Raw genomic sequence first — 15,749 nt, 5'->3', positions numbered from 1 at the left:
ATTTCTAGATAATATTCGTTGATATCCTAACGGTATTATCTACTTGCTTCAACTTCGTTCATCCAATATAGGTACCTGCAACATGCGTAAAAATGTATATATTTTGTCAACACAACGGTTGGTGAGCAAACACAAGTTTTCAATGTATACATAATATTAAATAACAATTCAATGCGGATGCGGTAACTAAAACAATTAATTGCAATAATAGCAAATAAAATCCGTTCATCATGACACAAAGTCAAGCTACTAAGACGGGTGTATTATCATACCAATGAGGATGAGGTTCACCATAACAATAAATAAACACTTTGTCAAATAAGCATATAACAATTAACGAGCAATTACACGTAAACGCATTTATATGAATTGTGGTTGAGGACTCTATAATACAAAATAAAGTAATTTGTGGAACGCATGCTACCCCAAAAATAAAAAAAAAAACAGAAAAAGGGGTGTGAATTACTCACCTTAACATATAGATCCTTACGCGAAAAGATTTAAACGAGTAGGTTAGTTCCGCGAAGATTTCCGACTATTTTGCCTATAATTAAATTTTCCAACAATATAAATAATCTAACGAATATAAACAAGTAAGGAAGTATGAAATAACGGATTTGGGATCGCTAGGGTTTTAAATAAATAATAAAAATGATAATAATAATAATAATAATAATAATAATAATAATAATAATAAATATTGTTACCTTAATATTAATATTATTATTATAAATAACTAGTTTAAAGCATTTTAAATCAAAAATGAATAAAAACATATAAAAACCAGGCATGGGGGATTCAAACCCGCGCCCCAGGCCGGTTCGTCACATACCAAACAAGTGCTGGCCATCAGGCCAGCTTCTCAATTTGTTATATGACAGAAACTTAAACAATAAATAGGTTATGTTAAGAAACCCCAATTAGATAAGAACCCTAATTTGATTTTAATCCCAATTGAGGATTAATAGCTCTTCGTCAATAGAAATTGATCGAGGGCTTTTGATCCTTGTTAAAATCCGACTAAAATCCATAGTTCGGTTACCTGAAGCAGACCTGAATTGGTAATTACATACGGGTTAGGGTTCGGCCAAAACACGAAGCCAATCTCAATCTTAAACTGGTTTGGAGATGCAATTGACTTAGGGGATATGATAGCGATGCTCTTAGGTTTGTGTGGTTTCGTTTAATTGTGATATAAACGTGCATATATAGCCTAACCACGACGGATTCATCGCGAATTGACGAGTTTGAATATTGAATAGTTTAGTTATCTTAATCCCATGTAAAGATATGATAAACGTGTTTTTAAACAGATTAACGATTCGCGATATTCATTTTCGTGATTACTTGGCTATTTTTACGCAGCAATCGGTTGGGGGGTACCTAACCTCGACGGGAAAGAGGGAAGGAAGAAGATGAAGGATTGATATAATAATTTTTCAGATCAGTCCCTGGTCTATTGTTGGATGTTCAAACGTATTACAACAAAAGATAAGGGTGATATTTGCACAAGTTTGATAGTTAAGACAAGAATTAAAAAGTAATATGATATTTTTATTAAATGCGGAACCGATTACGTTACAATAAATTATAACCGAATGAAAAAAAAGAGGTGAAGAAATTATAAGAAATAAAACAAAGGAAGAATGGAGAATGTATAGGAAGAAAAAATTCCATCCCGTATTGGTAGAGGAAAGAAAATAGAAGGCTTCTACCATGGTATAAATAGGATTCCTAATTCTTGTCCCACATCGCTAAATTACAAAACTTGTAAGCACTTTATAAGGAAGAGAACTCACATGAGAATATTCTTATATGCCAAATCACACCCAGTAGTCCTAGCGGAGGGTGCAAGGCACCCGACACGCACGGGCACGGGCTCGGGCGAAGTGCGGTGGGCGCTTTGATGGCGCACGCTCGCCTCGCCGCAAACCGCTTAAGGGCCGCCTTAGTATTTTTGCTCATTCGCGCGACACGAAGGAGTATGCTTAAGATTCTTCGTGCGACGCGAAGTTGTAATAGTTATCCAGAAAGTTCTTTGTCCTTTGCGCGACGCGACGTGGAAGTTACGCAACGGTGATACGTTACCTGACACGTGTTGTGCCACGTGGCATAGCTAGGGCTGACTCGACAACCCTACATCAACTTCGCACGATGCGAAGGTTTCTTCGCGCAACGCGAAGATGCTCAATTTCAAGTATAAATAGGGAGGAATTATGGACTTCACTTTTCGTCCCAAATCAAATTTTCTCTCTCAAAATTTCTTATATAAAAGGCTAATATTATACCCGAGTAGTTGTAACGGTACCTCTCCGATCGAAAGGAACTTATACACGAATCCAAAAGCTCCACCTTAACAAGGTAAGACATTGTGCCATCGTGTAAAGTTTCATGTCTCGTGATTATCATTATGATTATGGGTTTATACTAATATAGATATACTACATTGTGTTTAATCTAGGTGCTTAACACCAGAAGGCTTGTTAAATATAAACTTGCAAGGTGAGAGATTTTGCGTGAGACAACTGATTTTCCAAAGCTGTCATGATGTTTTTCTAAACCCATTAAACTCATGACAGATAGTCCAAATATTTTCAAAGGATTTTAAATACATTATAGTGATTAAGTCTCTGTAGACTTACAGAATGGTTACTACTGGTATTGTGGTGTTTTGTATACAAGGCTTACCTACTAGGCTACTACACGTTACTTATTGGACAAGTGTTAGCCAATAAGTAATATGACTACAGTCACAGATACGGTCGAGTGACAAGTACCTTTCGGTAATTTGTAAGCAGGCAGATGTAAAAACAACTTAATATTGTAACTGTAAAATGTATCATTTATAAATGAATGTACTTACCAGTATTTCTTGCTGATCAAATATTTTTAAACATGTTTCGGGTGACTTGTTAGATACAAAGGAATGATGCATGTGGGCTTCCAGCTTAAATAAGTAGCTTGTCACCAGAATAAAGAAACGTATTTTGTAAATTAGGGTTTATCCTTATAAAACCTATGTTTGTTTAAAAGTGGGTTTAATCCCAGTTTATGAAATAAGAATCATGGTATTTTAATAACTCTGATCATTTTTCCTAACTACGGTTCTAATGAAATATTCCGCTGCAAAGTATTTTAATAAACACTGATACCACCACTCAACGTTTACGGCTCCCCTCCCGAAGTATAGGGGTCAGGGGCTGTGACAGTGCTCGAGGTAAATGTTGGCTCCATCACTTTTTTTTATTCAATATGTATTATTGCTTTTGCGGTTCTTCAAAGATAATGTAACTCTATAGTCTAATTCACTCAAATTCATGTTATGTGAAAGTGGCGTATTCGTCTAACTATATTAAGGATGAGAAATTGTGTATAGTTACTTGAAAGTGATGTATTCATCTAACTATATTTGACCATGTGTAGTGGTGAGAATGGTAACCCTTCCCTCCCTCCCTCCTTCCTGATTGGCTGGACAAAGTTGTGGCCCCACCTTCTACTTCATTAGACGCTTTGTACACAAATGTTGGAGACATTTTGAAGCCCAAAATGCCGCCCCTCCCCCGGCGCTTGGGGGGGGGGGGGGTCGGGAGCATTTTGGTGTATCAAAATGCACACTGCGAATGATCTTATGGATGACAAATTTTGTACCGAGTATTGGTACCGTCCTGGTACCGACTGAACATAATCAGTTCTTGTATTGGTACACGTTTTTCATGTTTTTGATATCAGTACTATTCGGTTTTGAAATATTCCATGGTACCAACAGCAAACCGATATAACCAATACGATATTCGAATTATACTTTAACTTGTTTACGATACGACACCTCTCTCGTTCAAAAACTATATCTATGAGTCTTAACACTATTCATTCCATTTTCTGTAGTGAAAAAGATAAAGCTAGTTAATGACTTAAAATGCCATCTAAATATACTACAATTACAAGTTGCATACAATGTTGGTAAGGCATTAGTCCGTTGGTAAATTATGAAAACCTGTAATGGTGACTTTCATTTTCGATGACTTTAATACATGTAAAACCTCTTTCATTTTAAAATTCGTTTTTTTCATGATGAACTAATTAGTTGTACATTAGTGCCAATATTTAAATCTGATACTAAGTATGCTTAGTTAAATAATTCATACAAAAATTATCCTTCCTAAGATAGAATGTTGACTTTGACATAACTCAATCATCAAAGAAGTCACTTGAGCAATCAATTTTAACTTTATTAACCACCGACTTAGTTTTATTAAAAATCATTCAATAAAACATCGACACGTATGCAAATATTCTAGTTTTTCCATATCAATATTAATACAAGAGGGGCCAATCTTGCGTCCGAAAATAAAATTTTATTTAATTACTTTAATAATAAAAAAGTTAGAAAAATTTGTAAGTTATAAAACCAAATTTAAAAGTATTTTAACTTTTTTTTTAATTTAGGAAAACAAAGTTTATAACATATAAATATAACATCCCGGAAAATCCCATAACTATTTTGAGCTAAATATATTAACTTTGAAAGATAAAAGATTGAAAATAATCTCAAAGACAAGTAATGAGAAAAATGAGTAAGAAAAAAAAGCATATTATCTTAAGGAAATGAGAAAAATTTTCATCTCACATGAAAAGATGGAAAAAAAATGGAAGCATTCCACTTAGGTATAAAGAAGAAAGATAACTTTCATCCCACATGAAAAGATGAAAGAAAAAAAAGCTCTTTATAAGGAAAAGAGTTTTCATAGTAATATTCTTATGTGGCTAACCACTCTCCTAGTCCTAGCGGAGGGTGCGAAGCACCCAACACGCACACGCACGGACTCGGACTTAGACAAGGACAATGGGCGTCATGTGGCGTTTTGATGGCGCACTTTGCAATGAAAATATGAATTTACTTCCATCGCGCTGCGCTAACGGATCAGGCTTCAATTCTTCGCGCTATACGAAAGATAAAACAGTTAAACAAACATTGAGCAACTTCACGCTACGCGAAGTACGAAGTTATGATTTCTTCGCGCGACGCGAAGTATCCATTCTACATGCGTGACACGTGGCGACACGTGGCAACCCACCTGATGGCTTAGGAAATCATTGTCGGTTCGCGCGACGTGAACGGCTAGGTCATTTGTTCTTCGAGTGACGCGAAGGAGCCGAAAATCCACTATAAATAGATGAGTATACAGCACTTCACAATTCACACCAATCACACACCACTATCACATGTATAGCCTCGTTTTGCGTGCCGGTCTCGTAGAACGTGCCAAGCTTTGAAGCTCTGATGGCTTAAGCTCTAGAACGCGATAAAGAGTAGAAGTGCTGCTTGATCAGTCATAGGCATTTAACTCCAAACACCCGTGAGAGGTAGGGGTTCTGCTTAAATATTATTGTATTATTATAATATCTTAGACCATAGTCGGGGGTATAGCCCCAACCTTGATTACATATAAGCATAATATAACTTTTCATAAGCAAAGGTTATAGGAAAATTATCGTTTTTCATGATTAAGAAACGTAAGCATTCACACACAAAGGGTATAGTTAAAATAATATTTCTTTATGATTAAGAAATATTCATTCACAGCGGTTATAGTTAAATTAATGTTTCTTCTTGAAGAAGAAACTTGGTATAGATGTTTCTTCCTGTAGAAGAAACCTAGCATAAAACTGATAAACAAACAAATGGACTAAATGCCCAAATGTTTTATACAAACAAATGATTTGTCAAGGTTAAAGCTATACAAAACAGACTACGGGTCTGAAACTAGATCGTTGATCTTTATATTCATACAAATGTTATTCTCGTACTATAGGCCCGAGAAAACAATCAATCAAAATCAGAATTCAGAAACAGGAATCAGTAACAGAAACTGATCGTAAACAAGAATCAGTGTCAGAAACTGATTACAATCATAAAAGGTGAATACACCATAAACTTTTACAACTCTTTTAGAGTCTAACTGTTTGCATAGGATTTACTAATCCTTAAAACTTTATGTTACAATAATAAGAAACGGGCATACTCAGATTAAGAGTATACATGTGTCTGGATCCATTCATACATGGTGTCTCAGATTTACCCGGGACCATGGTATATATGATTAATTGTACATGTACTTAGGGTAATTTCATCCCAATTAAGTTAGGTGCCTAATGAGTTGTCACAAAGGTATTATCGTTGATTTCACAATGGTATTGAAAAGATTTCACAACAGAGTCAGCGTCATTCACCGGCTGTGTGCTGACGTATTTCCCCCCCACATTTCAGGAAAACAGTAAAGAATATAACTGACAGGCAAGACAAACTATAAGATTGGAGATATAGTCATTAGACTTTATCTGATGGCTCAGGTATTTTATTCAGAATATTATAAAGAACCATATTTTCAAAAGGTAAGTATTTGAATTATCAAAACGGGTATTCAATTCCCGAGTTTTCCATATAATAATATTTTATTCGAAAAGACACCTGCTCATATTTTATCATATAATATTCAACGGGTATACTAACCCGACATTTTTGAGTATTTTATTTTAAAGACTTCCGCTAAAACAAACCCGCAACTCTGATATATTTACAAAACAGAGACCAACTAGCGGGTGCCACGCCTAGGCCCTAAGTCGGGATGTGACATAAATCAGTAGATATGCAAAAGAGTCGATTCGCTCTCTCATCCCCTTGACCGAGAATTGGTCATTCCCTGTATCAATCAACCCACTTATCTGTAACACTCGAGAGAGATACGCCTTGATTCCGACTTTCCAATTCTAAGAAAATGAACTATTTCAGCACCCTTTGTAGGCTCGTGGCTCCTGATGCGAAGCCCGCCAATTATTCGACACCCTTTGAACCACCAACAATCCTTAAATAACTCTAAAACATACAACCTCGGAAATATTTATCAATTTAATTTCTCTATGTTATATAAAACGTAGAACCTCGGAAATATTTATCAATTTAATTTTTCTGTGTTATAAAACTGTTACATAATGTTTTCCATCGTTATAAATGATTTAACAATACCACATATTATGTAGCTCATATTTCTAACTTATTATAAGCATGAAAACGCATATAGAAATATTATTATTCGCCTACAAACAGGATAAGGATAACCCACCACTAAACCATATACAATCGCACACATTTCCTTTCACATCATCACTTCCTTTGCTAAAGACATTCATATGTACACATACATAAATACCTCTATATAAATATATAGATATTAATATATATATATATATATATATATATGATTGATTTATTTTGAGAATTACTTTAAGTTTTAAGAACTCGAAAAAACTCAACTAACGATTTCATTTTTGAATTTTTTTTTACATATACGTAATATATGTAGACTACATGGACATAGAAAAATTACAGAATTTTTTACGCACCGAGTCGATTTTTTGCATAGGTGTAACGAACGTTAAGATTAGTGTAATCACTCTACATCTTTATTCTCTCTCCTGCTTAATTTTTTAATCAAATTTAATTTCAACCGCATAATCTAATCTATTTAATTAAATGTGTGGTTAATAAAGGAAATTCTTAAGTTTTTAAAACTCAACAAGGTTTTTAAATTATCCATCAATCCCCTGTGTGTGTGTGTGTATATATGTATATATATATATATATTTACGTATTTATCACAATAATTTTTCTAAGTATATCAATTGAAAAAAAATATTATGTTTCGATATTTATTGTTAAAAATTACGTGTTGATATATGCTAATAAATTATGTGAAAATAAATTGTTTTTTTAATAAAAAAATAGTGTTATATGAATAAATTGTATTTTTGTTAGATAAATGAAAAGAGAGTAAATAAATTATATATAAAACTAAATTAGTGTTTTTATCTTTTTAATTATTATTGTTAAATTAGTTAAGTATATTAATTAGAGAGTGATTTATTATTGTTATATTAGTTGTATTAATTGAAAATAGAGAATGCATTTATTCTTACATTTTTATTTTTTTCATTTATTTTTAAATATTTAAAATCTAAAATAAAACTAGTGGCCCATATTCATCTATCGCATTTCTCGCAATGATCATATTTCTCTCCTAAATTTAAACCTATATATATGTGTATGTATGTGTGCGTATGTATATATATATATATATATATATATATATATATATATATATATATATATTAATTTAACTATGAAAACTGACATTTTATATAAAAACCACACACTATATATATATATTAATTTAACTATGAAAACTGACATTTTATATAAAAACCACACACTCCATCCAATGGTCAACTCTACGGGACAAGTGGACAACCGTTTGCAGTTCAGATTAATGTTGTAAACTATACCAACCAATAATAATCAAAAGTATTTAAAAATATTCGATTGATACGAAGTAAAAGTATTTTATATATAAACCTTCAACCTTGTAAGCCATACCAACCAATAACAAAAAGTTCTAGCTCCCTCTCTCCTCCTCTTTCTCTCCACTCTCTTAAAGTGGCCGATGGCTAGCAACCAGACAAACCGCGATACCCGACGGAAGACACGTGTGATAGTTGAGATCGGTTTACTACTCATCGTGATAGGGTTATGTTTGGTGGGGGTGTTTGTGATGATCCATAGCTTAAAAAGGCTACTTTTAGAAAAAGTTGGCTTTGGAGAAGGAATGGTGTGTGTTAATGGAAGTGGTTCCATTGGTTTGATAGATGAAGACTTTATTTGTGCTACTTTGGATTGGTGGCCTCCTCAGAAATGTGATTATGGTACTTGTAGCTGGGGAGCTTCTTCAATCCTCAATTTGGTTAGTTATTTCCACTCCTTAAAAAAAACTACTAAACTATACCGATCAATGAGTTATAGATTCCGGTACTTTTATTTTTACGGTTTGGACCGATGATCAAGCTAAAGAGACTTGGGTTATGATCGTCGGGTTTGAACTTGAAGGACCTCTAAAATATTCAATGCCTCTTATTTATTTTTCTTTTAATGTCAAGTCACACATATCGTAAGTCTATTTCTAAGTTACACCTTTTCTTTTCATGACAATGGGTCTTGAGAGCCCGCCTCACACTTCCTTAAAAAACAAAGGTTTATCCAACTTTTTTTTTATATATATACGGTTAGAACAAAGACAGTTTGATATGCATCTTATTAAATTAATTTGGAAGTGGTAACCTAGAAATTAACTTATTTGTCATAATCATGTTTATTAGTTTTTTGGCCGTGTATATTAATAATATACATGATGTATTTTTCACTTTTGGGTTTATATGGGCCAAACTTATGGGACCACCTACTACCTAGACAAATTACTCCAAATTGGCATGTGATTTGACTTTGAAAACGTCAAATTAAGAAAAAAAAATGTATGTTTTAGTTGATTAAAATAAATCAAGCCTTTAATTATATGATAATATTTTTTTTTCCTTATTTCTAATTAAATCCAGTTACGTTGATAAAAAAATCTAAGATTAATCAAAGCCTGATTATCTTTATCTTATGTTAGATTCGTATTAAGAATTGTTATCCCCTACTTTGGAAGATGGCCCACTAGTTTTACGTTTAAAATGAACTTTACTTGATTAAATTAAAAATATATAATAAACGGAAAAATTAGGGACAAACTTTATTCATATGTTATTAATTTTTTTACATTTTTATCGAAGAAACTTATTCTTGTTTGTTTTTTTGTAATCTTTCAACAGGACCTTAGCATTCCAATCTTGCATAACGCAATCAAAGGTGAGTAATATATAAAACAAATATTAAATATGTTTATAATTTACAAAATTCACATGAATCACATACACGAAACATATTAACATAAATCATAATCAAATTTCGCAATTTATATACATTTTTCTAACTTGTTATATTTTTGGTTAGATATAAACATTATATTATTGTGTTATTGTTATATGTCATCATAGACTAAAAGTATTTAAATATGGTTCATATGAATTTATTCCGTTATTTTGCTGATTAGTGCCTATATTAATACACCAACAATAAATTCAAACAAAAAGGGTAGTTTTAACTTTTAAGGTTTATTTGAGTTTATAAAAATGTAGTGTTTACGTCAATACATAAGGCAAACGGACAACATGTTGTACCGCTAGCCTTTTCTGAATAGTAAAACTAAGTCGTTTGATCATTTGCAGCCTTTTCTCCGTTGAAACTTAGATTGGGAGGCACTCTTCAAAACAGACTGATATACCAAATGCAAGATGATCAAGAACCATGTTTCCAATTCAACAAAACTGATAATGGGTTATTTGGTTTCACTCAAGGTTGCTTACCACTATCTAGATGGGATGAACTCAACATTTTCTTTCAAAAAGCAAGGTAACACAACTTTTAGATCATATGCTTAATTTCCTTTTCATATGTTTATGATATGAAGTTTTTTTGTAACAGGGTTTTGTTTTATTTTCTCTTGTTTTTAAAAGAGCAAAGGTTATATTCGGGTTAAACGCGCTAAGTCAAAGAGAAGTAAAAACAGATGGTTCTGTCGTAGGACCATGGAATTCGAGCAATGCAGAGGCTCTGATGAAATACACTGTCAACAAGGGCTTCACGATTCATGGTTGGGAACTCGGTAAGCTATTTTGATCCAAAACCGACATTTTTTATATGTAGCCGTGAATCAAAACGTTTTCTTGACGATAACTAATAGGAAATGAATTGAGTGGACACGGGATTGGAGCAAGCATTGGGGCGGATCAGTACGCATTAGATACGCATTCGCTTCATAACTTGGTGCGGAAAATCTACAAGGGTTTTAAAGTGAAACCACTAGTTCTTGGACCAGGAGGATTCTTTGATGCAAATTGGTTCACAAAGTTTGTTAATCAATCAAACAATTCACTTCAAGTGATTACCCAACACATTTATAATCTTGGTCCAGGTATTAAAATGTTCGATACATAATCAGTTTTAAGTATATAACAGTAAGAACCGCATAAGCGTCAATACATTGTGTTGACTAGATACAGTGAAAGAGAGAGAAGCAAGTTATGCATAATTCTTGCTAATAGATTGCATACGGTTACACTTAAGTATTTTGGTATTTATTAGGTGACGACAATCGCTTAATCGAGAAAATACTTAACCCGTCATATTTGAATGGAGGATCACAACCATTTAGAGATCTTCAAAACATTTTGAAGCAATCGGGAACTTCAACAGTCGCTTGGGTCGGAGAAGCGGGTGGTGCTTATAATAGCGGTCGTAATCAAGTTACGAATACTTTCGTGAATAGCTTTTGGTAAGTTTTAGCAACTGTTAATTTTAGTAAAGTTGGATTCAAATGACTCGCATCACCAGTTGAATAAGCATATACATGTTGGTAATAGAATATTATGTGCTGAATTTTTTTAATATAGGTACTTGGATCAACTGGGGACGGCAGCTTCATATGATACTAAAACGTATTGTAAGCAGACTTTAATAGGAGGCAATTACGGGCTACTTAATACCGATACATATGTCCCTAATCCTGACTACTACAGGTAGCTTATTTCATTTTTTGTGACATTAAAAGTTATATTTGTTGCAAATATCTAACTGTTAAATGAATTTGACATTGTCGAATGATTTGATCATATGTTGTAGTGCACTTCTTTGGCATCGGCTGATGGGACGACGTGTTCTATCAACAAGTTTTCATGGCTCAAAGATGATTCGCTCATACGCACATTGCTCCAAACGTTCGGTAACTATATACTTCCTCTTACACCAAACAATATCAACAGATAACAAGTACATTTGACCGGTTTAGATAAATGAACTAAACATATCGTGTTTAGATTACATAATTTCAAGTGTGTTTTAGTGTTCATATGTTTGGCACAAATCAATATATTGGTCATATTTAGGTTTAGATTACATAATTTCAAGTGTGTTTTAGTGTTAGTATGTTTGGCACAAATCAATATATTGGTCATATTTAGGTACAACGCTTCCATCTGACACGGTTTTAACCCAACCCCCCCCCCCCCCCCCTCTTATACGTTTGCATAACCTAGAATGAGACACATTTATGCAGTTCTCACAAAATGTCTACCTAAAATTGGTTCTAACCTCTAATTCTATATCTAAATCTAATACCTTTTGCATTTGACAGAATGGGATTACTATCTTACTGATCAACCTCGACGGCATCACAAATACCAAAGTCGGTCTTTCTGTTGAAAACGTGACAATCTCAGTGGCATCAAAACAGCAAACAAAACAAAGACAGCCATCCAAACTACTTGGCATCAAAGAGTTCACAAGAGAAGAGTATCACTTAACAGCAAAAGATGGGAAATTAAATAGTCACATAGTACTTTTAAATGGAAAAGAATTAACTGTAAATTCCACAGGCATCATACCTTCACTCGATCCAATCGAAGTAAACCTACCCGACCCAATAACCATCGAACCATACTCAATTGTATTTGTTCATATACCCGGGATAAACATTCAAGCTTGCACATAATATTAATAACATGTTTTTGCTTTTATTCATTTGCCCTATTTTTGTATATTTTGTTGTATTAATTATGTGGGCCCCCATGTTTATTTGTCATCATACAAACATACTATTATAATCAGTGTGTGCTTAACTATCAAACAAGAATAAGCAAAGAGAAGTTTATGAATGTAAGTACAAAAACAGTCATGATCAACCTAAAGAGTCTTGATACAAATAAACGTTACCAAGCGAATATGTTGCTTGTGGATCCCACTCCGATAATGTTTATGCCTAATTGCTCCTTGCAGCTCCGGGCATCAAATTTGCAAGAGAAGGAACACCTTGGCTTCTCATTTCTTCTTGTGCTTTTCTAATTTCTTCCGGATCTGTGAATATTGTGGTTCATTGTTAAATACATGCTTGTCGGTTTTGTAATTACAAAGATTATGAACTTCAGACTTAGTTTGGGAATTTTAACATAAAAAATGAGAATGCTTACCCATGTTTTCAACTAGTTTGGGCATCAAGAACATCACCACCACCATAAATCCAATCATCAAGCCCATTGGGCTTTTCAGTAGAGACATTATGTTAAAAGGCTCCCTTATCTGCAACCACAAATTATGAGCCATCCATGGTAAAGTGTAAATGAACTGAACGCTCGGTGAAACGTTCATGAACTGTTCTGGAGAAGTTCATTTATTTTCGTTTACTAAATGAACATGAACAAGTATTCTTGTGATTTATGTCTTTGAGTTTACGTTCATTCGTTTAAATTCGCTATAAAGTAATCAAATTTAGTAGGCTGATTATAACTTAGTCTAGTTTTATTAACTATTTAGGCACAACACATAAGATCAGTTATGTTCGTTTGTTTACGTTAGTGGAGCCAATCGTAACAAACAAACATAAATGAACATAAACACGTTCATTTTCTTAACGAACAAACACAAACAAACAAACAAAAACTCGACTGTTTACTTGTTCAAGTTCGCTCGTTTGTTCGGTTAAAGTTAACACAAACGAACACGAACAACATGTTCCGTTTGTGTTTGTTCGGTTCATTTACAGGCCTAATTAGCACCTTAAATTACTCATAAAGTACCAACTCACAGACCCACAAAGGCAGTTTAATAGTTTCAAGAAAAACTGAGCATCTAATGCTTTTGATGTTTCGCCTAATTTGTGTTTAATTAGGGTATTTGTGGTTTTGCTACATGAAGACCCAGCCCGAACCATAGTCATCTTTACAAATGGCGGTTTCATAATAATTGTAGGTGGTTAAATTATAAGTCTTAATTATGTCAAAGAAACTAATGTTACTGAAAACTACTAACATGCCCAACTGACCTCATAGTATTGTTCCTCTTTCAAAGGCTCCAAAACGAGCTCGTTTAAACCTCTTCGGTTTTCGGTCAATGCAGCTTGAACCTTACCAGGGTTTCTGGCACTCACATCTACCCGTACCTGAACCAAATGGTCAAAAAATAATATTATTATTGTGACAAATAAGGCAAGTGTTAAAACAGAGTAATGAAAAAACGTACTGCTGAAAAGAAATAACCAATGACATCAACTTCAATAAGGTGGGTCCCAGCCGGCACATTGTGGCTTTAAGTTGGTTATTAAGGAACTTCAACAGTGACAAAAAATAAGATGCATATATACATATCTTATGTACATATATATGCAACTAGTGATAAAATTAACAATGAAAGAAATAAACTGTTAAGATAGTAGGATACAATGAGAAGTAACCATCAGGCTTTAGAAAGGTAACTTGCTGACCACCATTTAATATGACTTTGGCATTGTTAGCCTTAACTGGTAGGCCAAACCCTTTCGGACCAAAACCTGAAAAGTAAAAATGTTAAATTCGTCTAATATTTATTACAAAACTCATTTTTTTATATATACATATATTAGTAAATTGTTGGTTAAAAGTTAAAACGAGAGGTAATATGAGAAAAATAAGATATAAGCTCATGACTGGAAATGAACACCAATTAAAGATATTATTTGACTGATAAAAATGGGAAAATTCCATTAATATAAATTGCATACCGGGAATTTTTACACGGCCGTTAATAGTGTATCCACCTCCATTCCTGTAAATCAACAAACAAAATCAGATAAATAAACAAAACAAAGTCATTGAAATATAAGAGGACAAAACTGCAGATTTATTTTACACATCATAGTTTTATTGGCTTCTAACATTATAATTCACTTGTGTACAAAATTCTTACAAGTCCATTTATAGACCATATGAATATGTGTATAATATGTATAGAACACATTGCCACTAAACTATCGCAAACTTAAAAATTTATTTAGCAACTTCATCACGTCACAGTTATTAACTAATGCTCTAAAGTTTAATAAATTTTCCTCATTTTGATGTGCTTTTGTACTCCATACCCCCACAGTTCCATTCTGATCTATGAATCAGAACTTATCACCTCAACATTTCAGCATATCACCAATGTCAATTAATCTCCAAAGTTCTAACAAATATCGAGATATAAAACTGAAACAACAAGATGATTCAGACTATCATGTTCTACAATTGTGGAAGTAAGTGCTAACCTTAAAGATATAAAACAATGGCTTAAAAGTATAACAAAAATAAACGCAGAAAAAGCAACAGCCAACAGGAACACAAAACCGATCCGAAGTGTAGCAAATAAATGACTTGAGATTTGTAGTTTAAACTTATACAAGAATATAGCATAATGAATAATTAAAAAGATGATTGTGATGAATAATTTCAACTATACAAGATAACTGAGATCCTTGTACACTAAATAGATCCTTTACCATTTATCAGAAGCATATGATCCTGAAAATAATATTCCATCCATTCTACCTACTCTAGTCATGGTTGCAAAAATCACGCCTAGGCGCCGTTTAATCGCTAGTCGGTACCCCACCGAGATCAAAATTGAAAATTTGACATATAAACTCCAATCCTATTAATCCTGACTAATTGCTAATCACTAGTGAACTGATCTAAGTTAGGGTACAGTTATAGGTAGACAATGAGTAAACTAAAGCATACATACATACATAAACAGATCTGCTAGCTAATAGAGACTCCATAAATCATGTATAGATAATAATAATATTAATAGTTTGTGATTAGAAAACTAGGGTTCATAGATATAAAATTGAATGAACGTACCCGGTGGCGATTGCAAGAGAGCAAGAGGCTAAAAGAGAGATTATTAGTAATAATAATAAGAGTGGAGTTGGAGGTGAATTGGGTTTGGATCTCAATCTCAGTAAAAAAGCCAT

General features: G+C 33.3%; 2 protein-coding genes across 2 annotated transcripts; one reads left to right on the top strand and one right to left on the bottom strand.

Annotated features, from left to right (window-relative positions):
• Positions 1-8,494: 8,494 nt before the first annotated feature.
• On the top strand, positions 8,495-12,561 carry LOC143624975 (heparanase-like protein 3). The gene is made up of 9 exons (XM_077095460.1): positions 8,495-8,795; positions 9,700-9,736; positions 10,156-10,339; positions 10,444-10,592; positions 10,671-10,901; positions 11,072-11,261; positions 11,380-11,505; positions 11,609-11,708; positions 12,120-12,561. Exons 1-9 carry the CDS (start codon positions 8,499-8,501, stop codon positions 12,474-12,476), a joined length of 1,671 nt encoding a protein of 556 aa, XP_076951575.1. The 5' UTR covers positions 8,495-8,498; the 3' UTR covers positions 12,477-12,561.
• A 23-nt stretch (positions 12,562-12,584) lies between these two features.
• Positions 12,585-15,749, bottom strand: LOC143624974 (ER membrane protein complex subunit 7 homolog). The gene is made up of 7 exons (XM_077095459.1): positions 15,637-15,749; positions 14,517-14,560; positions 14,198-14,306; positions 14,000-14,063; positions 13,803-13,919; positions 12,952-13,060; positions 12,585-12,838 (listed from the first exon to the last, which is right to left on the bottom strand). The coding sequence occupies exons 1-7, from the start codon at positions 15,747-15,749 to the stop codon at positions 12,744-12,746; spliced, it is 651 nt and encodes a 216-aa protein (XP_076951574.1). The 3' UTR covers positions 12,585-12,743.

Source organism: Bidens hawaiensis, unplaced genomic scaffold (genome assembly GCF_021521415.1).
Source record: "Bidens hawaiensis isolate Kalapana, Puna unplaced genomic scaffold, B.hawaiensis_p1.1 tig00004003_1, whole genome shotgun sequence".
In the NCBI taxonomy this organism is placed as follows: domain Eukaryota; kingdom Viridiplantae; phylum Streptophyta; class Magnoliopsida; order Asterales; family Asteraceae; genus Bidens; species Bidens hawaiensis.
Note: the sequence above shows the minus strand (reverse complement) of the source record. Positions and strands in the feature narration are given on the sequence as shown.